This window comes from Gigantopelta aegis, chromosome 1 (genome assembly GCF_016097555.1).
Source record: "Gigantopelta aegis isolate Gae_Host chromosome 1, Gae_host_genome, whole genome shotgun sequence".
In the NCBI taxonomy this organism is placed as follows: Eukaryota; Metazoa; Mollusca; class Gastropoda; order Neomphalida; family Peltospiridae; genus Gigantopelta; species Gigantopelta aegis.
In genome coordinates, this window is record NC_054699.1 from 16,449,774 (window position 1) to 16,475,658 (window position 25,885).

At 41.8% G+C, this 25,885-nt stretch overlaps 1 protein-coding gene across 1 annotated transcript in view; it reads left to right on the forward strand.

Annotated features, from left to right (window-relative positions):
• Positions 1 to 25,885, forward strand: part of LOC121371228 (importin-5-like) — a 58,455-nt gene that overhangs the window by 18,745 nt on the left and 13,825 nt on the right. Inside the window, exons 11-22 of the mRNA XM_041496966.1 lie at positions 7,036 to 7,160; positions 7,766 to 7,855; positions 8,563 to 8,736; positions 9,071 to 9,171; positions 9,588 to 9,705; positions 13,048 to 13,134; positions 13,396 to 13,528; positions 15,476 to 15,537; positions 16,243 to 16,399; positions 16,674 to 16,846; positions 23,490 to 23,601; positions 24,799 to 24,854. Coding sequence (XP_041352900.1) covers positions 7,036 to 7,160; positions 7,766 to 7,855; positions 8,563 to 8,736; positions 9,071 to 9,171; positions 9,588 to 9,705; positions 13,048 to 13,134; positions 13,396 to 13,528; positions 15,476 to 15,537; positions 16,243 to 16,399; positions 16,674 to 16,846; positions 23,490 to 23,601; positions 24,799 to 24,854 — 1,388 coding nt within the window. The remainder of the gene's footprint in view (positions 1 to 7,035; positions 7,161 to 7,765; positions 7,856 to 8,562; positions 8,737 to 9,070; positions 9,172 to 9,587; positions 9,706 to 13,047; positions 13,135 to 13,395; positions 13,529 to 15,475; positions 15,538 to 16,242; positions 16,400 to 16,673; positions 16,847 to 23,489; positions 23,602 to 24,798; positions 24,855 to 25,885) is intronic.

Below are 25,885 nucleotides of genomic sequence, written 5' to 3' on the forward strand. Positions count from 1 at the left end.
GTGTTTATGGTTGAGTCACATATTGTATGTGGTGATTGTGTTTATGGTCGAGTCCCGTACTGTATGTGGTGATTGTGTTTATGGTTGAGCCTCATACTGTATGTGGTGATTGTGTTTATGGTTGAGTCACATATTGTATGTGGTGATTGTGTTTATGGTCGAGTCCCGTACTGTATGTGGTGATTGTGTTTATGGTCGAGTCCCGTACTGTATGTGGTGATTGTGTTTATGGTCGAGTCCCGTACTGTATGTGGTGATTGTGTTTATGGTCGAGTCCCGTACTGTATGTGGTGATTGTGTTTATGGTCGAGTCCCGTACTGTATGTGGTGATTGTGTTTATGGTCGAGTCCTGTACTGTATGTGGTGATTGTGTTTATGGACGAGTCCCGTACTGTATGTGGTGATTGTGTTTATGGTTGGGTCATGTACTGTATGTGGTGATTGTGTTTATGGTCGAATCACGTACTGTATGTGGTGATTGAGTTTATGGTCGAGTCCTGTACTGTATGTGGTGATTGTGTTCATGGTTGAGCCTCATACTGTATGTGGTGATTGTGTTTATGGTTGGGTCATGTACTGTATGTGGTGATTGTGTTTATGGTCGAGTCCTGTACTGTATGTGGTGATTGTGTTTATGGTTGAGTCACATATTGTATGTGGTGATTGTGTTTATGGTCGAGTCCCGTACTGTATGTGGTGATTGTGTTTATGGTCGAGTCCCGTACTGTATGTGGTGATTGTGTTTATGGTCGAGTCCCGTACTGTATGTGGTGATTGTGTTTATGGTCGAGTCATGTACTGTATGTGGTGATTGTGTTTATGGTCGAGTCCCGTACTGTATGTGGTGATTGTGTTTATGGTTGGGTCATGTACTGTATGTGGTGATTGTGTTTATGGTTGAATCACGTACTGTATGTGGTGATTGTGTTTATGGTCGAGTCCTGTACTGTATGTGGTGATTGTGTTTATGGTTGAGTCCCGTACTGTATGTGGTGATTGTGTTTATGGTTGAGTCATGTACTGTATGTGGTGATTGTGTTTATGGTGGAGTCCCGTACTGTATGTGGTGATTGTGTTTATGGTTGAGTCACGTACTGTATGTGGTGATTGTGTTTATGGTCGAGTCCTGTACTGTATGTGTGATTGTGTTTATGGTTGAGTCATGTACTGTATGTGGTGATTGTGTTTATGGTTGAGTCCCGTACTGTATGTGGTGATTGTGTTTATGGTTGAGTCACATATTGTATGTGGTGATTGTGTTTATGGTCGAGTCCCGTACTGTATGTGGTGATTGTGTTTATGGTCGAGTCCCGTACTGTATGTGGTGATTGTGTTTATGGTCGAGTCCCGTACTGTATGTGGTGATTGTGTTTATGGTCGAGTCCCGTACTGTATGTGGTGATTGTGTTTATGGTTGAGTCCCGTACTGTATGTGGTGATTGTGTTTATGGTTGAGTCCCGTACTGTATGTGGTGATTGTGTTTATGGACGAGTCCCGTACTGTATGTGGTGATGTTTATGGTGAGTCCCATAATGTATGTGGTGATTGTGTTTATGGTCATCCCGTACTGTATGTGGTGATTGTGTTTATGGTCGAGTCCCGTACTGTATGTGGTGATTGTGTTTATGGTTGAGTCATGTACTGTATGTGGTGATTGTGTTTATGGTTGAGTCATGTACTGTATGTGGTGATTGTGTTTATGGTCGAGTCCCGTACTGTATGTGGTGATTGTGTTTATGGTTGAGTCATGTACTGTATGTGGTGATTGTGTTTATGGTCGAGTCCCGTACTGTATGTGGTGATTGTGTTTATGGTTGAGTCCCGTACTGTATGTGGTGATTGTGTTTATGGTTGAGTCCCGTACTGTATGTGGTGATTGTGTTTATGGACGAGTCCCGTACTGTATGTGGTGATTATGTTCATGGTTGAGTCCCATAATGTACGTGGTGATTGTGTTTATGGTCGAATCCCGTACTGTATGTGGTGATTGTGTTTATGGTTGAGTCCCGTACTGTATGTGGTGATTGTGTTTATGGTTGAGTCATGTACTGTATGTGGTGATTGTGTTTATGGTTGAGTCATGTACTGTATGTGGTGATTGTGTTTATGGTCGAGTCCCGTACTGTATGTGGTGATTGTGTTTATGGTTGAGTCATGTACTGTATGTGGTGATTGTGTTTATGGTTGAGTCCCGTACTGTATGTGGTGATTGTGTTTATGGTTGAGTCACATATTGTATGTGGTGATTGTGTTTATGGTCGAGTCCCGTACTGTATGTGGTGATTGTGTTTATGGTTGAGTCATGTACTGTATGTGGTGATTGTGTTTATGGTTGAGTCATGTACTGTATGTGGTGATTGTGTTTATGGTCGAGTCCCGTACTGTATGTGGTGATTGTGTTTATGGTTGAGTCATGTACTGTATGTGGTGATTGTGTTTATGGTTGAGTCCCATACTGTATGTGGTGATTGTGTTTATGGTTGAGTCACATATTGTATGTGGTGATTGTGTTTATGGTCGAGTCCCGTACTGTATGTGGTGATTGTGTTTATGGTCGAGTCCCGTACTGTATGTGGTGATTGTGTTTATGGTCGAGTCCCGTACTGTATGTGGTGATTGTGTTTATGGTCGAGTCCCGTACTGTATGTGGTGATTGTGTTTATGGTCGAGTCCCGTACTGTATGTGGTGATTGTGTTTATGGTCGAGTCATGTACTGTATGTGGTGATTGTGTTTATGGACGAGTCCCGTACTGTATGTGGTGATTGTGTTTATGGTTGGGTCATGTACTGTATGTGGTGATTGTGTTTATGGTCGAATCACGTACTGTATGTGGTGATTGAGTTTATGGTCGAGTCCTGTACTGTATGTGGTGATTGTGTTCATGGTTGAGCCTCATACTGTATGTGGTGATTGTGTTTATGGTTGGGTCATGTACTGTATGTGGTGATTGTGTTTATGGTCGAGTCCCGTACTGTATGTGGTGATTGTGTTTATGGTCGAGTCCCGTACTGTATGTGGTGATTTGTGTTTATGGTTGAGTCCCGTACTGTATGTGGTGATTGTGTTTATGGTTGAGTCCCGTACTGTATGTGGTGATTGTGTTTATGGACGAGTCCCGTACTGTATGTGGTGATTGTGTTTATGGTTGAGTCCCGTACTGTATGTGGTGATTGTGTTTATGGTCGAGTCCCGTACTGTATGTGGTGATTGTGTTTATGGTCGAGTCCCGTACTGTATGTGGTGATTGTGTTTATGGTTGAGTCATGTACTGTATGTGGTGATTGTGTTTATGGTTGAGTCCCGTACTGTATGTGGTGATTGTGTTTATGGTCGAGTCCCGTACTGTATGTGGTGATTGTGTTTATGGTTGAGTCATGTACTGTATGTGGTGATTGTGTTTATGGTTGAGTCCCGTACTGTATGTGGTGATTGTGTTTATGGTTGAGTCACGTACTGTATGTGGTGATTGTGTTTATGGTCGAGTCCCGTACTGTATGTGGTGATTGTGTTTATGGTTGAGTCATGTACTGTATGTGGTGATTGTGTTTATGGTTGAGTCATGTACTGTATGTGGTGATTGTGTTTATGGTCGAGTCCCGTACTGTATGTGGTGATTGTGTTTATGGTTGAGTCATGTACTGTATGTGGTGATTGTGTTTATGGTTGAGTCCCGTACTGTATGTGGTGATTGTGTTTATGGTCGAGTCCCGTACTGTATGTGGTGATTGTGTTTATGGTCGAGTCCCGTACTGTATGTGGTGATTGTGTTTATGGTCGAGTCCCATACTGTATGTGGTGATTGTGTTTATGGTCGAGTCCCATACTGTATTTGGTGATTGTGTTTATGGTCGAGTCCCGTACTGTATGTGGTGATTGTGTTTATGGTCGAGTCCCGTACTGTATGTGGTGATTGTGTTTATGGTCGAGTCCCGTACTGTATGTGGTGATTGTGTTTATGGTTGGGTCATGTACTGTATGTGGTGATTGTGTTTATGGTTGAGTCACGTACTGTATGTGGTGATTGTGTTTATGGTCGAGTCCTGTACTGTATGTGGTGATTGTGTTCATGGTTGAGCCTCATACTGTATGTGGTGATTGTGTTTATGGTTGGGTCATGTACTGTATGTGGTGATTGTGTTTATGGTGGAGTCCCGTACTGTATGTGGTGATTGTGTTTATGGTTGAGTCACGTACTGTATGTGGTGATTGTGTTTATGGTCGAGTCCCGTACTGTATGTGGTGATTGTGTTTATGGTTGAGTCATGTACTGTATGTGGTGATTGTGTTTATGGTTGAGTCCCGTACTGTATGTGGTGATTGTGTTTATGGTTGAGTCACATATTGTATGTGGTGATTGTGTTTATGGTCGAGTCCCGTACTGTATGTGGTGATTGTGTTTATGGTTGAGTCATGTACTGTATGTGGTGATTGTGTTTATGGTTGAGTCATGTACTGTATGTGGTGATTGTGTTTATGGTCGAGTCCCGTACTGTATGTGGTGATTGTGTTTATGGTTGAGTCATGTACTGTATGTGGTGATTGTGTTTATGGTGGAGTCCCATACTGTATGTGGTGATTGTGTTTATGGTTGAGTCACATATTGTATGTGGTGATTGTGTTTATGGTCGAGTCCCGTACTGTATGTGGTGATTGTGTTTATGGTCGAGTCCCGTACTGTATGTGGTGATTGTGTTTATGGTCGAGTCCCGTACTGTATGTGGTGATTGTGTTTATGGTCGAGTCCCGTACTGTATGTGGTGATTGTGTTTATGGTCGAGTCCCGTACTGTATGTGGTGATTGTGTTTATGGTCGAGTCCTGTACTGTATGTGGTGATTGTGTTTATGGACGAGTCCCGTACTGTATGTGGTGATTGTGTTTATGGTTGGGTCATGTACTGTATGTGGTGATTGTGTTTATGGTCGAATCACGTACTGTATGTGGTGATTGAGTTTATGGTCGAGTCCTGTACTGTATGTGGTGATTGTGTTCATGGTTGAGCCTCATACTGTATGTGGTGATTGTGTTTATGGTTGGGTCATGTACTGTATGTGGTGATTGTGTTTATGGTGGAGTCCCGTACTGTATGTGGTGATTGTGTTTATGGTTGAGTCACGTACTGTATGTGGTGATTGTGTTTATGGTCGAGTCCTGTACTGTATGTGGTGATTGTGTTTATGGTTGAGTCATGTACTGTATGTGGTGATTGTGTTTATGGTCGAGTCCCGTACTGTATGTGGTGATTGTGTTTATGGTTGAGTCACATACTGTATGTGGTGATTGTGTTTATGGTCGAGTCCCGTACTGTATGTGGTGATTGTGTTTATGGTCGAGTCCCGTACTGTATGTGGTGATTGTGTTTATGGTCGAGTCCCGTACTGTATGTGGTGATTGTGTTTATGGTCGAGTCATGTACTGTATGTGGTGATTGTGTTTATGGACGAGTCCCGTACTGTATGTGGTGATTGTGTTTATGGTTGGGTCATGTACTGTATGTGGTGATTGTGTTTATGGTCGAATCACGTACTGTATGTGGTGATTGAGTTTATGGTCGAGTCCTGTACTGTATGTGGTGATTGTGTTCATGGTTGAGCCTCATACTGTATGTGGTGATTGTGTTTATGGTTGGGTCATGTACTGTATGTGGTGATTGTGTTTATGGTGGAGTCCCGTACTGTATGTGGTGATTGTGTTTATGGTTGAGTCCCGTACTGTATGTGGTGATTGTGTTTATGGTTGAGTCACATATTGTATGTGGTGATTGTGTTTATGGTCGAGTCCCGTACTGTATGTGGTGATTGTGTTTATGGTCGAGTCCCGTACTGTATGTGGTGATTGTGTTTATGGTTGAGTCCCGTACTGTATGTGGTGATTGTGTTTATGGTCGAGTCCCGTACTGTATGTGGTGATTGTGTTTATGGTCGAGTCCCGTACTGTATGTGGTGATTGTGTTTATGGTCGAGTCCCGTACTGTATGTGGTGATTGTGTTTATGGTCGAGTCCCATACTGTATGTGGTGATTGTGTTTATGGTCGAGTCCCGTACTGTATGTGGTGATTGTGTTTATGGTCGAGTCCTGTACTGTATGTGGTGATTGTGTTTATGGACGAGTCCCGTACTGTATGTGGTGATTTGTGTTTATGGTTGAGTCCCGTACTGTATGTGGTGATTGTGTTTATGGTTGAGTCCCGTACTGTATGTGGTGATTGTGTTTATGGACGAGTCCCGTACTGTATGTGGTGATTATGTTCATGGTTGAGTCCCATAATGTACGTGGTGATTGTGTTTATGGTCGAATCCCGTACTGTATGTGGTGATTGTGTTTATGGTCGAGTCCCGTACTGTATGTGGTGATTGTGTTTATGGTCGAGTCCCGTACTGTATGTGGTGATTGTGTTTATGGTCGAGTCCCTTACTGTATGTGGTGATTGTGTTTATGGTTGGGTCATGTACTGTATGTGGTGATTGTGTTTATGGTCGAATCACGTACTGTATGTGGTGATTGTGTTCATGGTTGAGCCTCATACTGTATGTGGTGATTGTGTTTATGGTTGGGTCATGTACTGTATGTGGTGATTGTGTTTATGGTGGAGTCCCGTACTGTATGTGGTGATTGTGTTTATGGTTGAGTCACGTACTGTATGTGGTGATTGTGTTTATGGTCGAGTCCTGTACTGTATGTGATGATTGTGTTTATGGTTGAGTCATGTACTGTATGTGGTGACTGTGTTTATGGTTGAGCCCTGTACTGTATGTGGTGATTGTGTTTATGGTCGAGTCCTGTACTGTATATGATGATTGTGTTTATGGTTGATCCCCGTACTGTATGTGGTGATTGTGTTTATGGTTGAGCCCCGTACTGTATGTGGTGATTGTGTTTATGGTCGAGTCCTGTACTGTATATGATGATTGTGTTTATGGTTGATCCCCGTACTGTATGTTGTGATTGTGTTTATGATCGAGTCCCGTACTGTATGTGTGGATTATGTTTATGATCGAGTCCCGTACTGTATGTGTGGATTGTGTTTACAGAGGACTGGCGGTACCGCCATGCAGCACTGATGGCCATCTCGGCGTGCGGCGAGGGATGTCACACTCAGATGGAAGCCATGCTCAACACCATCATGGAAGCCATCTTGCCTTACCTCAGAGATCCAGTGAGTTCATTAAGATTTCAACTTTTTTAAAGGGACAGGCCTCAGTTTTTAAACACTGGTATATTTTTAACTGTTTAATAATTGAAATCAGACATTACTTCGAAATGTTTCTGATCAAGGTTGTAACATTTTGCTTCATGATTAATATTAGCTTATTCATGTTTATTAACCTGACTACTGCAGGCAACGTCACACCAGTCAACATACTGTACACTGTATACTGTGCATTCCTCAATTCATATTTCCAGCCATTTTGCACACGGCACTCAACGGAAAGACTTGTATAACAGGAGACAGAACACAACTCGGCTTCCTGTATCTTTGGGTTTTTGTTTTTCAGTTGAAAATAGCTTGGTTTTTGGCGGCACGTCACAGTCATTTTCAGGGATCGATAGCTGATTGTGACAGCTAATTTAACAATAAATTTAATTGTTTTACCAACAATGTTATAAATCGTAGTTCGTTTTTTTTTTTTTTTTTAATTCTGCTCAGAGTTGTAATATTTTGCTTCATGATTGCTATTAGCTTATTCATGTTTATTAACCTTCTGACTACAAGTTGTGTTGTCTTCTGTTTCCTGTTAATTCTTTTTGTTTGTTTTTTAGCACCCGAGAGTTCGTTATGCAGCGTGTAATGCTATTGGTCAGATGTGCACAGATTTCGGACCCACATTGCAGAAACTGTTCCATGGGCGGGTTCGTCTCTGTTATCATAATTTTCACCCACCAACGATGCATGTTTTAAGTTTTAGACTAAGAGATGATACAGAAATGATAATTGACATAGCAAAAAAAAAAAAAAGGGAACACTTGGTATTAAAGACTGTTTTTGTTTTCTTTGGATTGGATTTGGATCGGTATCGGTATGGTATTTGGTATTAACAGTGGAGCCAAAAAAACGGTAAATTTGCAACTGTAAAACCACCGATATATGTCCGCAAATTGGAAAACACAGTAGGGTTATCCCTATTCTAATTAAACTGTTTGCTGGTTGATTTTAAATAGGAAATTGTCACATTTTTAGTAAGAAGAAGCATATAAACGTCACCAGCTGGTGACGTCATTAGGCAGCCCATTAACAGACAATGGGTGGTCGGACAGTTAGCGGCTTGAACATAGATGTGTAATTTGACATATTTAATCAGCTCTCGTGATTAGATAACGACTAATAAAGAATAATATGTTTATTTCTGACATAAAAACTTCTCAGTACGTAATATGAACGCTACAGAAATTGTCTTTATGACGTCATTACAAAACAACCCTGTTCTATGATGTATTTCTGCGACCGGTTTATCTGTGATTTTACCACCTAGAATATTTAGTAGAGATTCAATCAGATTCGTTCTTACAAATGTGTTGAATTAGAATATGTGAGATAACCGAGCTCTGTTTCTGTGCAGATTGTTGTCGAGCTGCTGGCGGTAATGGATGACCATGGCAACCCGCGGGTCCAGGCACACGGTGCAGCGGCCCTTGTCAACTTCAGCGAGGACTGTCCCAAGCTGATTCTCGTCACCTACCTCGATCTTATCATCGACAAGCTCGAGCAGGTCCTCACTGGCAAGTTCAAAGAGGTGCGCTAAAAGATTAACTTTGTTTTATTAATCACATGGTGCTTGTGTGCTTCGTATGATTTTCATTAACTCGGTTATGTTGAACCATGTTATTACCCATATAGTTTAAAATATCTTTATTCATATCACATCTCGGAGATGATTAGAAGTGACATATTTTGCCAAATCTGCTGTATGCAGTCTTTCGGTCAGCCTATCTCTAACTGAAAGACTGTCTTGTAACTAAGATTTTACAGTTTCCTAGATTATGTCATATAGCACTTATTGAGAGAGATTAGGTTACAAATTTATGACAAGCAAAGACGACAAATGTTTTCATCATATTTATTTACAGCTATTGGAAAGAGGGACGAAGATGGTATTGGAACAGGCTGTCACAACCCTGGCGTCAGTCGCCGACACATCTGAAGATAAGTTTGTAAAGTATTATGACAGGTAGGAATTTTTCCTCTCTTCTAAACATAATGCGTTTAGCTAAGGATACTTACAGTATAAACATCCCTTTAATTTGTTTACTATTTTTTACTAGCCAGTTCACCACGACTGGTATTTCAAAGGCCATGGTGTGTGCTAACCTATCTATGGGTTGGTGTGTATAAAAGATTCCTTGCTACTAATCGAAAAAATTTGCTGTTTTCCTGTCTAAGATGATTAATAAATCATTGTGCTCTTGTGGTGTCGTTAAACAAACTTGAATATAGCAGGGTTTCCTTTCTATGTCAGAATGGCCAAATATAAAAACACGAAATAAATGTAAATGTTTGACATCCAATAGCTGATGCTTAATAAATGTGCTCTAGTGGTGTTTAACAAAACATACTTTTAAAAAGTATTTACTTTACTTTTTGCAGGTTTATGCCAATTTTGAAATACATCGTTCAGAATGCGACAGGAAAAGAGCTTCGATTGCTTCGTGGTAAAACTATTGAATGCATCAGTTTAATTGGTCTGGCAGTTGGTAAAGAAAAGGTACTCCAGTTGTTTTCTTTTTCGTTCATTAACATCAGAAGTCTGAATGATTTAGAGATAGTGTGACTAATCTTAATAAAATTTTGATTTGTTGTGGCTTTACCCATGTTGGTGTTTTGGGGTTGTGAGTTTTTTCATAAATAACCTGACCTTATGTGTCAGTCAAATGCTATTAAAGATTTATTTGTGGGTTTTTAAAACTATAATTCTGGAGGGAAAACAGAAGTTACAGGGCATGGTTAAAAAATTAAAACTGTATTGCAGAACTGACTTCTGGCTTTACAACAAAATATGTTTTGATGATTTTCTAATGTTGCAATTGATTTTGTTCTAAATTAAATTTTGTAAATAAACTGGTGACAAAAAATCATTACACATAATCGACTGAAACATATTTTATTACTTTTTAAAACTAATACATTTCTCCAAGTTTTCCAGTTCTCTGCATACTTTATTTTGAATTATTTTTTATCCATAAACAATAATGTTCAATAAGACAACTTGCCCATATTAAATGACATCATCAGATACAGGGCTTCTAGAATACGGTGGCCCGATGTCCGAGGCCAGTGGTTTTTGGATTTGGGCCAGTAAAATTTACTTTGTGAGATCCCGATGGCAAGTGGTCAAAAAAACAAAAACAATTATAGTTCTACAATGCTTGGATCGTACGAAAACAAAAAAAACATCTGCAAGTCATTTCTTTCAATTTGCTATCACATGCAACATTTTACTAACAAATAGTTGGCAACCAGTAATCTTTGACCCATTGATGACATCAGTATACCTACCGATGTAACTTTATTCAAGTTATAAAGTGTAAACACTGAAAACCCCCCACCTTTATTGTTTGCCGCCATGTTCTTGCTTGCACTGGTACCCAAAGATTTGTTACTCTAATGTTAATAGTAGTACAGTGCAAGCGTAAAATGCAAAACGGTAACCAGTTTTTTATTAGTTTTTAAAGGTTGCATGTCACCATTTATGTTGCAACGGTCAATGTGTAAATTATTAATTTAATTTATAAAATATCACATAAATTGCAAAAAATAAATAAATAATAAAAATAACTAATTACACAATATCATGAAATAGGTAAATATAACAAAGTACCTATATTAAAAAATTACTAATTTTGTATGTTGTTTTTTGGGGTGGGTGGGTGGGTGGGTGGGTGGGTGTGGGGAGGACTTCCCATTCATAAGTACATAAATATATACTCATTCATAAGTGATAGAATATTTATTTGTTTTTAATACTGTTAATTGTTGTAATATGTAACATGGATATATATACTACTCAAAAGAATTTAAGGGTCAGACGATATTTTCGACATTATTTTCTGAATGTCAATTATATTAGCTAGACCATAATGTCACGCATGGTATTGTTCCATTTTGACGAAAGTGGGTCTAAGCAACCCATAAATGAATTAAAATCCACTGTCATTGACACTGTAGACTAGTTCTAATGGCGAAAACATGCTTACATTTGCACGTAAATTAGGGCGAAAGCGAAAGGTCTGCTAAGTGCCCATAACTTGCTTTTTCACAAAGCGCTTCATTTGCACGCTTTGCATGTGTATTCCATGTTCCCAATGCTGAATTTCCGTATAATTGGAGCTTGCGTTCGTGTACGGTGCACACTCCAAATTCGACAATGGTACGACGTCAACTGACTATCGAAGATCGAGGAAGGGCTATTGCTTGGCTTCAGGATGGCAATACGCAAAGAAATGTTGCTCTGAGACTTGGTGTCAGTCAGAGTGTCATTGGCCGACTGTGGCAACGGTACCAAGCAACGAATTCTGTTCGAAATCGTCCACGTTCGGGAAGACCCCGAAGCACTACAAATAGAGAGGACCGCTACATCACCAATATGGCTCTACGTCAACGCACAACCACTGCACGCCGATTACTTGACAATCTGCGGACTGCGACTTGAACTCGAGTGTCTGATCAAACCCTACGCAATCGTCTGAGAGCCAATAATCTACGCTGCCGTCGCCAGGCTGTTCGACCACCACTCCTACCACGTCACAGAACGGCCAGACGTCACTGGTGCACACTTCATCTGTGGTGGCAACGTGTTCAGTGGGGTCGAGTGATGTTCACTGATGAGTCCAGGTTTAGTCTCCAATTCAACGACGGTCAGGTTCGTGTCTACAGACGTCCTGGGGAGCACTTCGCTGACGTTAATGTTAGACAACGTCACCGGTTCGGTGGTGGCAGCGTCATGGTGTGGGGTGGCATCTCTATCCACCACAGGACCCCCCTCTATGTTGTGGATGGCAATCTGAATGGAATCCGCTATCTGAATGAGATTATCCGGCCGTTGGTTCTCCCAGGCCTTCAGCAGATTGGCGGCGGGGCAGTTCTGCAGGATGACAATGCCAGACCCCACCGCGCCAGGGTGGTAACAGACTTTCTCAGACAACAAGGTATCGCCAGGATGGATTGGCCAGCATATTCGCCTGACTTGGCCCCAATAGAGAACGCCTGGGACAAATTAGGCAGGAGAGTTCGGGATAACCATGCCCCTCCGGCCAACCTTCATGATCTGGGTCAACTTCTTATGGCAGAGTGGCAGGCCATTCCCCAAGAGTTCTTCAGACGTCTGATCAACAGCATGAGGCAACGATGTGTCGAGTGTATTCGCGCCAGAGGTGAATTCGCACACTATTAAACGAATGTTCTAATGTGTAAAATCCATGTTTGACAACCTTCAACTTTGACAGCATGTCATGTGACTTTCTTGTATACAGTGACATTTATTTGTGGTTTTTTTGTAAATATGGAACAATAAATTAAATTTTTGGTGTAGTTTACATCATCAATCTAATACACTCTGAAACTTATTTGGTTATAAATTTTTGACCCTTAAATTCTTTTGAGTAGTATATATATATATATATATATATATATATATATATATATATATATAACTTATGTGGTTTTAGTGGAAACAATTATTTGAAATTTTTAATAAATAACTTTACTCTAAACTGATAAAAATTGTTTCATGTTTTCTAAACAAACCATAAAGTGTGCCTAATGAGCCCATGTGTTGTGCAAATTGACAAATTGATTACATATGATCTCAGTATGCAAAATGTACCTGGTACATTAAAAAGTTTATTATTTTAATTTACAGTTTTTTTGTTTTATCAACAGTTAAAATTGGGCAAGTGAATTTTTCACCATGGCCAGTGAATTTTCAAATCCACTGGCCCAATGGCAAGTGAATTTTTATGACATTTTCTAACGACGTAATTTTTACTTTCATCGAGAAATGAACATTCTCCCATTTAATTTAATTTAATTGTCACCCATTGTTTTCCAGTTTGGTCAGGACTGTGATGATGTGATGCAGTTGTTGCTGAAGACGCAGACTGAACAGGTGGAGGAAATGGCCGATGATGACCCCCAGGTTGGTATCGTTGATCATTGTCATTAGGGGGAGGGGTGTAGACCAGGGGTAAAACGTTCACCGGAGTGGAGTCATACAGTGTGCACATCGTTTTTTCGGTGCATACTTGCATGAATCAAAAAATAATTGTGGTCAATTCTTAAATAAACTTGTACTAATAAATTATGATATCACTAGACACTCAGGGAGTATCCTCTATTTACTAAAGATTATAACATTGTAAATTATATATCTCGATTTAAACCTTTTTTTTTTCTTCAGATTTCCTACATGATATCAGCATGGGCGCGGATGTGTAAAATTCTGGGGAAGGAGTTTCAGAAATATTTACCTCTAGTCATGACCCCAGTGCTCAAGGCTGCGTCGCTCAAACCAGAAGTTGCTCTCATTGACAGTATGTATTCGTATTCTTGTCGCTCCAGCCAGTGCACCACGACTGGTACATCAAAGGCCGTGGTGTGTGCTATCCTGTCTATGGGATGATGCATATAAAAGAACCCTTGCTGCTAATCGAAAAGAGTAGCCCATGAAGTGGTGACAGTGGGTTTCCTCCCTCAGTATCTTTGTGGTCCTTAACCATATGTCCGACGCCATATAACCGTAAATAAAATGTGTTGAGTGCGTCGTTAAATAAACCATTTTCTTCCTTCGTATTCTTGCTGTTTGTTTTCCCATTCCAACCGGAGGGGTCTATAGGTTTCGTCTCTTTCCTTCTGCCTGTTTTTCCATCCAGACTTTTTTTTCGCAGTGCCTCCAGATACTGAACTGAAATTTTGTGTCACTTTATCATGTACTGTTACAGATCAGGTTTACCCATTTTTGACAGAGTTATGGACCTTGAACTTAGGAGAAAAGAAAATTAGTTTTCTGGACGTTTTATTGCAATGCCTTAAGATATTGAGCTGAAATTGTGTGTATATTTTTATCATGGACCGTTACCGATCAAGTTTGACTCATGGTGATTTACCCCTTATTAACAGAGTTATGGCCCTTGAACTTAGGAGAAAAGAAAATTTGGCAATGCCTCATGATATTAACTGAAAAGCTGTGTCACAAAGTTATGGCACTTGAACTTAGGAGATACATATCCTGTCCTATGTCTTTCAAAAAAAAAGAGAAAAAAAGTAATGTTGGGTGCAAAATTCAATTTGGTGAGCTTTTGACTTCCTGAACATTCCACAGTTAACCTTATATCTTAACAGGTGAAAATACATGAGTACTAGAACAGCAGTTGTATTTGTATTTTACATTAGCAAGTGATGCTATAAAATAAGGATGAGAGATTGTAGCTTTAATAATTTAAGAAAATCCATATTTTATTATACTTTGGCAGGCCTTCAGATTTCATGAAAACGATCATTTCCGTATTGGTAAAATCACGGAACCAAAAGTTTGTTATCCATGATTGTTATATCGACTACGACTATTAAAAAAAAAAGAAAAAAAAAAGAAGAAAAGTTTCTGATGGGTTCCCATGATCACAAGGCATGGAACTGAAATAAGTGTTTCCCATGAAATTTGAAATCCTATGGCCTGATTGGGTAATCTGTTAGAATAATTATTACAGTGAAACCGCTCTAAACTGAACTCCCATGGTTTTAAGGGGTATTCAGTTTAGTAAGGTTTCTCTCTGTACTAATATTTAAAAATGGACTGTGAAAAACGTGATTTTGAGAGGTTTCCATTTTACTGAGGGTCCAGTTTGGAGGGGTTTCACTGTTTCTTTAATGGATTTATATGCGAACTGCAAATACAGCTTGCATGTGAATCTAGGAATTTTATGTAGGGAAACGTAACCTTAACGTTTGATAAAACAAAACTCCTAAAACTCAAAATTAATTAATTGACCAAAAATTTGACGGAGAAGGTCATTGTGTCTGCACCTGCAGCTTAATTATTATTATGCTTTTATTTTGTTTATTATTTATCATTGGTTGATTACCTTATTTGGTGCATAGGGGCAAGATTTAGCTCAGTCGGTTGCGTGCTTGGTTGGGGTGATTGCGTCACAGGATCGAACCACCTCGGTGGATCCATTCAACTGATTGGTTTTTCTCGTTCCACCCAGTGCACAACAACTGGTCAAAAGCCATGGTATGTGCTTTCCTGTCTATGGGAAAGTGCATATTAAAGATCCCTTGCTGCATTAGGAAAAATGTAGCAGGTTTCCTCTGATGATTACATGTCAGAATTACCAAATGTTTGACATCCAATAGCCAATGATGAATTAATGTGCTCTAGAGGTGTCGTTAAACAAAAGAAAAAAAAAAAAATATTTGGTGCATATGCTATGAAAATGTGTGAAAATTGTTTAATTATTTTCTCAAACTGTTGTTGACAGGTGATGAAATGAAGTCGGTTGAGAATGACACGGATTGGCATTTTATTACCCTCGGAGATCAGGTAATCTTTATTAATTAATGTCTGTACAGCCCGACTTCGCCCTATCATTGTTTCTGCAAAGCAATATCAGTGTTGTCTTGTAAAAGTAGTAGAAGTCACTTGTTTTTGTTGGGGGGCCCATTGGGCTATTTCTCATTCCAGCCAGTGCTCCACAACTTGTGTAACAAAGGCTGTGGTATGTACTATCCTGTCTGTGGGATGGTGCATATAAAAGATCCCTTGCTTGTAATGTAAAAGAGTAGCCCATGAAGTGGCGATAGCGGGTTTCCTCTCTCAATATCTGTATGGTCCTTAACCATATGTCTGATGTCATATAACCGTAAATAAAATGTGTTGAGTGCGTCGTTAAATAAAACATTTCCTTCCTTCATTTGCTTTTTACCCAGTCATGGATAAATGTTGAAATATTTAAAGAAAGCTATGTATGAATAGATAATAATTGACTTCTTTTTTTTTTTTTTTTTTTTTTTTTTTTTCTCCAATGACTCAAATACTGAGCTAAGATTTTGTATGCAGCTTTATCATGTAAAGTTACACACAATTTGACCGATTTGAGTTATGATCCTTGAATTTAGGATATATGAAAATTATTCAAACCCGGTAGAGAACATGTATTACTTAAATAGCTGTCATCCAAGAGTGCGTGTCAAGTTTAATAAGAGTAGCTGTGCTATACTGTTAGTAAATGATCTCTCTCGGTTTCAGCAAAGTTTTGGAATTCGTACGGCCGGTCTTGAGGAAAAGGCCACTGCGTGTCAGATGTTGGTTTGTTACGCACGCGAGCTCAAGGAAGCGTTCTCCGAGTATACGGAAGAAGTCGTCAAACTGATGGTCCCGCTCTTGAAGTTTTATTTCAATGATGGTACGTACAGGTTATAGTTACAACCAGAGAGCAGTCAGCTTAGCAAAATGTTACTTGAGACTTTTAGCTCAGCTGATAGCTTTTGTGTGCTTCAAACAAATATCAAGCCCTGTTGACAGACTTCACAACAAAGCTCTGAATAAATGTAGTCATATTATGTTTAATGTAGAGTTAAAAAAAATCTAAGTTGTTAATTGAACTGATTAATTGTTATTTGTCAATAACATGCAAGCTGCATCTGTTTTGATGGGTTTTTTTTTTTTTTTTACGACAGAGGTTCGAGTGGCCGCGTCTGAGAGTTTACCGTTTCTCATCGACTGTGCTCGGATACGAGGCCAGCAGTACCTGGCCGAGATGTGGAACTTCATCTGTCCAAACCTCATCAAAGCCATTGAAGTGGAGCCAGAACCCAGCGTGCTGCCCGAACATTTAAACTCCATGTCTAAGGTTAGAACCCAGCGTGCTGCCCGAATATTTAAACTCCATGTCTAAGGTTAGAACCCAGCGTGCTGCTCGAACATTTAAACTCCATGTCTAAAGTTCAGTGATGTGAGATTTCCAATTTTTTGCGGAATTCCGCGTTTTCATGACCCAAATTCTGCATTTTTTTAATTTTTTCCATGAATAAATAAGAATATTAATTTAACGGTTTTGTCCGACTTTTAAGCTTTTTACCGGTATTTCCGTCTTTTAATCAACACGGAAGTCATTCGACTTATCTCCCTTCCCGCATCGAACAGTAACGAGGTTTGCCACGGTTTTCTGTTGTTAGGCGACATTTCATTGGTTCGTTTTCGCCAATCGTGTATAGCGTTAGACAATTAGCCCGCCTTTTGTGAAGCGGCAATGGCAACACGAAGCAAAGATATCGTGAAGAAATCAGATAAATTAAAACTTGATGTAAACATAAAAAGTCTTTGGCGATGGGAATGGCTAGAGAAACAGGTGGACGGTGTTCAGTTAGAAAACGTTTTTAAGAAACTGTTGGGAAGTGGAAAAGCCTATTGCAAAATTATTGTGTACTGTCATTGTAAATAGTGCATACTAATTACTAAATGCACTGTACATAAGTTGTGACAAGTTATCTACAAGAAATTAAAGATTTGAAATGGATGCAAGACACCATGGTAAGTAGGTATTGAAAAAGTTCACTTTTTGTAGGTAAATATGAATAATAGTTTTAACACAGTGATTTAACACACTTCATAAATTTGTTGTTAAGTACCATTACATGACAATTTTTGTGATCTAAATAGGAAAAATAGCTCCTTCCCAACCCCCCACTGGGTCGTTGCCCTTGGACCCTACTCGGGGCCTCTCGGCCCCAGACACCACCGAGCAATTTTCAGAGTTTTTGACATTTGGTCACTCACATCCCTGAAGGTTAGAACCCAGCGTGCTGCCCGAATATTTAAACTCCATGTCTAAGGTTAGAACCCAGCGTGCTGCCGAACATTTAAACTCCATGTCTAAGGTTAGAACCCAGCGTGCTGCCGGAATATTTAAACTCCATGTCTAAGGTTAGAACCCAGCGTGCTGCCCGAATATTTAAACTCCATGTCTAAGGTTAGAACCCAGCGTGCTGCCCGAACATTTACCGGCTTTGTGTTTGTGTTATGGTTGGTTTTTCTTTCTTTTCACAGATTGAAAAATTATTATTATCATGTCTGATAATGTTCAGCGACTAGTTCGAGTGTGTTTACGCTGCAAGAAGTTCACTGCCGGCGGCGACCCTCACGACTTATGTCCGGGTTGTCGTGTTCCGTGTGGCCTCACTTCAAGATGCGACCTTTGTTCGGGGGTTGTCTGATGTCGAGTTCGCGGCTTACCTGAAGATGGTGTCAGCGAGGACCAAGAAGGTGGAATCTTCGCCTTCGATTGCTGACTCCGTGGCGGAAGTGTTACGATCCATTCTACCGACCATGCTGAAAGAAACAATGGCGACTTTACCCAAACCGGCTGTTTTGGGGTTAGGTCCGGTTCCAGTCCCCTCTTCAGGGGGTGCGGCTTCTTCACCTCCACCGATACCTAAGACTTCGGATGACAGGCCTGCGGTCTCTACGCAGCCCTCTAAGAAGCCGGCTCATGCAGATAGACGTTCCACGGACTCCAAGGCTCACCGATCTTCGGCGGGGAAGTCATCTTCGGCGCATCGGAGCCGGGACCGTAGCCATTCCCCACGACCTGCGCGGCTCCCTACGGGTTCCATGGATCGACAGCGCCGACCTTCGATTGATGTGACTTCCAAGGCCTCCGAGGGTTCTCGACGGGACCATCCACTGTCCGGTTCACCGGCGGCTTCCATTTCGACAGATCGATTGGCCTGTGCTCGAGTGCTCCGAGACTTTGGGGATGCAGCGCCTACAGCGGTTTCTATCATTGATGAGCCTGACTCTACTGACCATATGACTATGAGGGATTACTTGGCGGCCGTTTATGACATGTTGCTGTCCTTGCCACATCCATCAATGCCGGCCAAGAAGGGACCGACACCGATGATAGCGACTCCGGAAGATGTGGTTATCTGTTCCTTGTCAGCCGGTACACTCATATCCGACGTGGCGACAGATTTAGACCGCACCTTTAAAGAGACAGCGTCCTTTGTCGCCTTCCCGTCTTGGAATCACCATATGTATCTGGTGTTTGACATGCCATTTAAAGATGGGGCTCCGTCTTTGGATGAAGATGTTCACCGTCTTGGGAAGTCGTCAACTGTGGATTTGACTGACAAACAGGTCCAAGCCATGGATACTGCCCAGAGATGTTGCTTGGTTGTGTTGTCTTACTTGGACGTTTTCCTTGCTGCGATGGCCACCCAGGCAAAAGATGCACGGTGCTACACACTGTTTCAACAATCGGCGCAGATGCTGGCTTTCCTGACGTCTTCGGTTACCTCTATGTCATCGATGTTGATGCAGTACCGTCGCCAGGCTTATCTGAAAAAGTCAACCTTGGATTTCCAGCATAAGAAGGAGCTGTTAGCTCAACCGTGGTCTGCAACAAAGCTGTTTGCAGCCAAGGTTTCTGACGTGGTTAAGGCCAATGATAAAGATCAGCAGTCGACAGCAACTGTCAAAGCTTTACAACTTATTTCGACGTTGGAATCCACGAAGCAAAAGTCTACGTTCACTGCACAACCACCATCTAAGCGCTGGAGAGGTTCCTTTTGAGGTCAACCTTCTCGACGATTTCTGGACAGACGACCATCCGGTCCTCCCGCTCGGACCCAGGGGAAGCCTGGCCGACGTTGACGCCAGCCAACCAATCTTGGACTGCTCAGATTGTCTCGACCTACGCCCGCCCCTGATTTTGAACCAGAACAACGACTCGATTTTGACGCTTCCAGTGTGCAACACACCGGTCGAAATATCCATGGTCGGAAGTCGACTTCACCGTTATTGGCGAAACTGGGAGACACTTTGCCAAGATCCGTTTGTCACGTCGATCTTGAAGACAGGGTATCGTCTGCAATTGTCTTCCATCCCTCCAATGACCACTTCACCGTGAGAACCGCGGTATTCCCTATCACAAGTCAAGGTCCTACAGGAGTCCATCAGCAAACTGGTGGAGAAGGGAGCCGTTCGCAGCATTTCGGAAGCAAGCCTAACACCCGGCTTTTACTCGGACATCTTCCTCGTGCCGAAGAAAGATTCACCGGAGCTGCGAATGATCCACAACTTGGCGTTTTTCAACGACCACTACCTGCTTCCTCCTCCATCCTTCAAGATGTTAATGTGGCGAGATGTCCTTGCTGTGATCAAACCGGGGGATTGGCTTGCCTCGCTGGATCTCAAGGACGCCTACCTTCACGTTCCGATGCATGCCAATTGTCATCGCTACCTCCGGTTCGTACTACAGGGTCGGCATTACGAATGGACAGTCCTGCCCTTTGGGATATCCATAGCGCCATGGCTGTTCACCAGAATCACGACTCCGATGTCCCGCTTCCTGCATCGCAGAGGTATATCCTTTTACCCGTACCTCGACGATTGCCTGATGAAGTGTCAGAGCAAGACGGGGCTTACTGCACATGTTGCCTTCATCATGGACTTTCTCAAGCATCTGGGTTGGATTATCAACATCGAGAAATCTCGACTGGCTCCCACGAAGTTCATAGGCGCTTGGCTTCGACCCGACCTGGGCCTTGTTCAAGTCCCTCTAGACCGTTGGGAGAAGATCCAGACCATGATTGCCATAGCCCTCATTGCTCCAATGACCTTCCACGGTTGGCAGAGTCTCCTGGGTCTCCTCACTTCCGCCCAGGATTTGACACTCAGAGGTCGTCTCCAGTTGCGGCGCTTGCAGATGTTTCTCAACCCGTTTGTTCGTTTCAACAATCCGGACTTCATCATCTCGCTCCCGGACAATCTACGCTCCAGCCTGCAGTGGTGGCAGCTCCGATCAAACGTCTTAGACGGTGTCTCTATGCAGCCCTTCCTAGCCACTCATCATCTGTTCATCAACGCGTCACTGGAAGGTTGGGGAGCCCATCTCAGCAACCAGACTACTTCAGGGCTGTGGTCTCCCGGCGAACTCGGACTCCACATCAACCTGCTAGAGTTGTTGGCAGTTTACACTACGTTATCCTTCATTGGCGACAGATGTTGACAGGGGCCTCTCTCATGGTAGCCACAGACAGTACCACCGCGGCGGCTTATATCAACCGTCAGGGCGGAACCCACTCCAGCAGTCTGCTGCAGTTGACTTATCGTCTCTACAAGCTGATCGACGAGATTCCGCTGCAACTTTGGTCTCGCCGTATTCCAGGGGTTTCCAATGTACTAGCCGACACGCTGTCTCGGCCGTCGTCTCCACAGCCGACAGAATGGATGCTCCATCCTGAAGTGTTTCGATGGGTGTGGGATAGACTTTGGACACCAAACATCGATCTCTTTGCCACACGATTCAACCATCAGCTGAGGGTTTACGTGTCTCTGGTGCCAGATCCCGAAGCTCTGGATCTCGACACCTTGGCCATCAGCTGGGAACAGATGGACGCGTACGCTTTTCCTCCACCAATCCTCCTTCCAAGGGTGCTTCAGAGGTTTCAGCTGTACCATTGTCGCCTGTTGCTCATTGCTCCGATGTGGTATCCAGATCTAATACGTCTTGCCGATCCACATCCTTTACCACTGCCAGACTGGGATCATCTGTTGCTGCATCCCACATCAAGACTATACCATCCACGTCTGCAGTTGTTCCAACTGCACGCGTGGACTTTATCGCCAAGAGTTTGAGGAAGAAAGGCTTTTCTTCGCAGTCCACTGGAACGAAGTTATCGGGTATTCTGGAGATCCATAAGATGATCAAAGGGTTTCGCCTTGAGGATCAAGTACATCAGTTTCGGCCACCAAGATGGGACCTGAATCTGGTGTTACGAGTGTTATTGACCGCACCTTATGAGCCGATCAAATCCTCTTCCCTGCAAGACTGGATGCGGAAGATGGTGTTTTTACTCGGTTTTGCCACGGATGCCCGTGTCTCAGAACTTCATACTCTTGATGTGGACTTGGTACGTTTTCACCGAGATCGTCGTGTGGTCAACTTGGGGTTACTCATGAACTTTGTTGCAAAGAATCAGTTACCAGACCAAGCACCTCGTTCGTATGTTGTGCAGGCCCTCTCCTCTATTATTGGTCCAGCGGACGTTGAGGACTTGGCATTATGCCCTGTCAGAGTCCTGCACCAGTACATCGAGAGGACCAGATCTTTTCGACAACATCGCAAGAGACTTTTCCTCTCCTGTAACCAGAGTCGGTTGAGGGATATTACCAAGAACACGGTGGCCACCTGGATCCGGTCTGCTATCCTGACCGCCTATAAGAAGGAGGGTTTACCTGCTCCATCTGCTACTAATCCGCATGAACTCCGTGCCTTGGCTGCCACGATGTCCCTGCACTGCAACACACCCATTCAGCACATTATCACTGGTTGTTTCTGGGCTACGGACTCCATCTTCGCCAACTATTATCTGAGGGATATCTCCACAGAGGACGTTGAGGGGTTCCATCATCTGGGTCCGGTTGTTGCTGCACAGACTCTGTTGAATACCAGCCGTCCTCGTCGCCGTTGATGTCTGTCGGATTCTGTGCTGCATACCGAGATGTCCATCGAATCGACAGATGAGGATTGCTTAGACTTGTTCTTTTGCACAGTTTACGCACTGGTGCAGGAACTTTTGTCTCGATAACCTTTACCCTGCACTGCATGTGGTTATTTGTTGTCGTTATTGAACTAACAGTTCTTTGGTGTACTAGACAGAAAACACTCGGGGGTCTTGTTCTGTTCAATGTTCTGATGGATGCACCTCATTAGGTTGTCGCTTGTTATTACTAACACTTCAGTACGTGAGGGTTACCTAACACCTGTATCCCTGGTGGCTACATCTTCCCACCCTGTCAGAACCAGCATGAGATGTGGCTGCCGCCTCCTGGTTCTTTGTTCTAGGAGCTGCACCTACCACTGCTGACGGATGCCACCATTCTGGTTGTTATTACTAACATTACCTGCATTGGTCTGTGACGGGCATCCCTAGGAGGAGAGCTTACCAAGGTTGGCCTTATTCTTCCACTAGTCAGCCTATTCCGGTTTGGGGAGTTAACACAAGCATCTACGGATCTCGGCACCCACCACCATCTGTTGAATGCTGCCCTTGTTTGAGGACAGGTAATGTGAAAAGAAATGGAGAAAACTTAGAGTGTTTTATCTTTTATAGATACATTACCTGTCCTCAAGATTTCATCCCGCCCGGGCCTCCCCGCTTCCTGTTCTCCGTGCGATGCGCTCAGGGAAAAAGAAGGAAGTTACAGTCATGTGACCGGAACTAGAGAGCAGTATGCATTAGAAGAATTTAGGCCATCCGATTGGCTGTTGGGATGTTCAGACCAGACCACTTGCGTGGGGGTGAGGTGCCCTTGTTTGAGGACAGGTAATGTATCTATAAAAGAGAAAATACTCCCAAGTTTTCTCCATTTTCTGCATGTTCTAGAAGCCCTGTACATGGAATGAGTACGACTTGAGATCACTAGCTGTTAAATGGGGTTTTTCCCCCCCATCATTTATTATATATTTTGTTTATTCTTTATTCCAGTGCATAGAGAAGCTTGGTAAAGGGTGTTTGACCGATCAGCATATGGCCGAATTGATCTCATCTTTAGACAAATTACTCGGAGAGCACTTCAAACGCCAGGATGAACGAGCTCGTAAGTACTAACAGTATTACTATTGTTAGGCATAGCAGACGATCGAAATGGTGTTGCATTGCTAGCATTTCAAAATTGTATTTACCCTGCAAAACCTTAGATGACAATAAACAACATACCATATTTATCAAATTTGTAGGGATTTAGATTGGTTGAGTGTTCGCTTGAGGTGCTTACATCACTGCTGATTGATTTTTTTTCTCTCGTTCCAACCAGTGCACCACAACTGGTCAACGGCCGTGGTATGTGCTTTCCTGTCTGTGGGAAAGTGCATGTAAAGGATCCCTTGCTGTATTAGGATAAATGTAGCGGGTTTCCTCTGATGACTACCAGTCATAATTACCAAATGTTTGACATCCAACAGCCGATGATTAATTAATCAATATGCTCTAGTGGTGTTGCTAAACAAAATAAACTTAAACTTTATTTTATTTATCAAGGTTATGTCTTGAGTGAAAGCTGTTTTTCTTGTTGATTCTATGGGAGTGGAACAATAGTAGAGCATTTGTTGGAGGTTGAATAGACCTCAATTGTCAAAAGTCCATGAAATGTATTTTCCTGTCGAAACAGCCATGTGTTAAATACCAAATAGCTTTAGTGTAAAATATTTTGAGGTGTCGTTGAACGATTATTCCTTTTTCTGCTCTGAGATTATAAATTATTAATATATTTCCATTTATTATGTAAGATAATAGAAGAATTTTGTTATTTTCTTTCAGTTTATTTTGTTTTATCCTGCAACGACTGTTTCTATTGACAGATTATGACGTCTGATTAAAGCAAAGTCATAAACGTATACTAGCAGATTATGACTTTTGACATCACTTATACGACGTCACATGCATAGCTACATTACAGAATTGCTCATTTGACCTCTAGGTCATCGTACAATGTGGCAGAAATAATAGAAATAATAGCTTTTCTCCATAATGTTATGATCTGCAGGATAAAGATAATAACTAGTTAATGACGTCGGATATCTGCTTTATCTTGTTCAGGCTGAATGAGAAATTTCCCATTCTTACCTTCACAGGATAAAGCAGATATCTGACGTCATTAACTAGTTATTCTCTGTATAAGATAATAGAAGAATTTGATTTCGTTTTATTTTGTGAAATGATAATTAAAGAATTTTGTTGTTTTATTTTGGGGTTTTTGGTTATAAGATGACAGAAGAATTTTGTTATTTAATTTCAGAAAAGCGAAATGATGAAGACTATGATGAGGTCCTGGAGGAATCTTTACTCGAAGAGGTGATATACAGATTATTAAATTAACTCTTTAATTCACTGTATAGTCTTTTTAATATACTCTTCAAAAAAAGTAGGGGAACCTAAAATATTAATGTTGATATCAACTATTAGACTGAACATACGTTTTGACCACAGACATCCTAGTAAAGAATGTTTAGGTCTGTTTATCAACACACCGAAACACATTCCATAGTTTGCACATCCATCACGCAGTTGCCCCATACACGTGTGTGAGGTGTCATTCTCGATTTTGACAATTTCCAGGAAAGTCCATTAATCACTGGAACATTATTTCTGTCAATCTTTTTCATTCTGTTGATCATACAGTTGTTATTGTTTTGTTTTTAGTCATTTTTATTGTATGAATTTGCGATGCGGTGTATGCAACTGATAAAAAAAACCCATCAACTTTCAAAATTTCACTTCTGACCCCAATCGTCCTTCAAGATCTTTGGTGGTCATAAAACCTACTGTAATACTGAACTACTGGTTGTAATGTTTGCCCAATTAATTCACTATTATCATATAACTATTCCCCATAGCTAATATACCTTACAATTTTGGCAGTTATAAATTCTTATTAGAGTTCCCCTACTTTTTTTGAAGAGTATACACTAAAACTATATCACAGTCTATTCCTTGACATGGTTAGGTAGCGTGTATGTCTCAGTGACCCGGAGAGCTATACCAGCAGGAGATTCAGCTCCTGGTAGGGTCACCCAAGCTGGATTGGTCAACGGGTAGAGGTTAGACTAATATGGACCACTGTGGGTGAGCCAAGCTGGATTGGTCAACGGGTAGAGGCTAGACTAATATGGACCACTGGGGTGACCCAAGCTGGATCGGTCAAAGGGTAGAGACTACACTAATATGGACCACTGTGGGTCACCCAAGCTGGACTGGTCAAAGGGTTGAGGCTACACTAATATGGACCACTGTGGGTCACCCAAGCTGGATTGGTCAAAAGGTAGAGACTACACTAATATGGACCACTGTGGGTGACCCAAGCTGGATTGGTCAAAGGGTAGAGG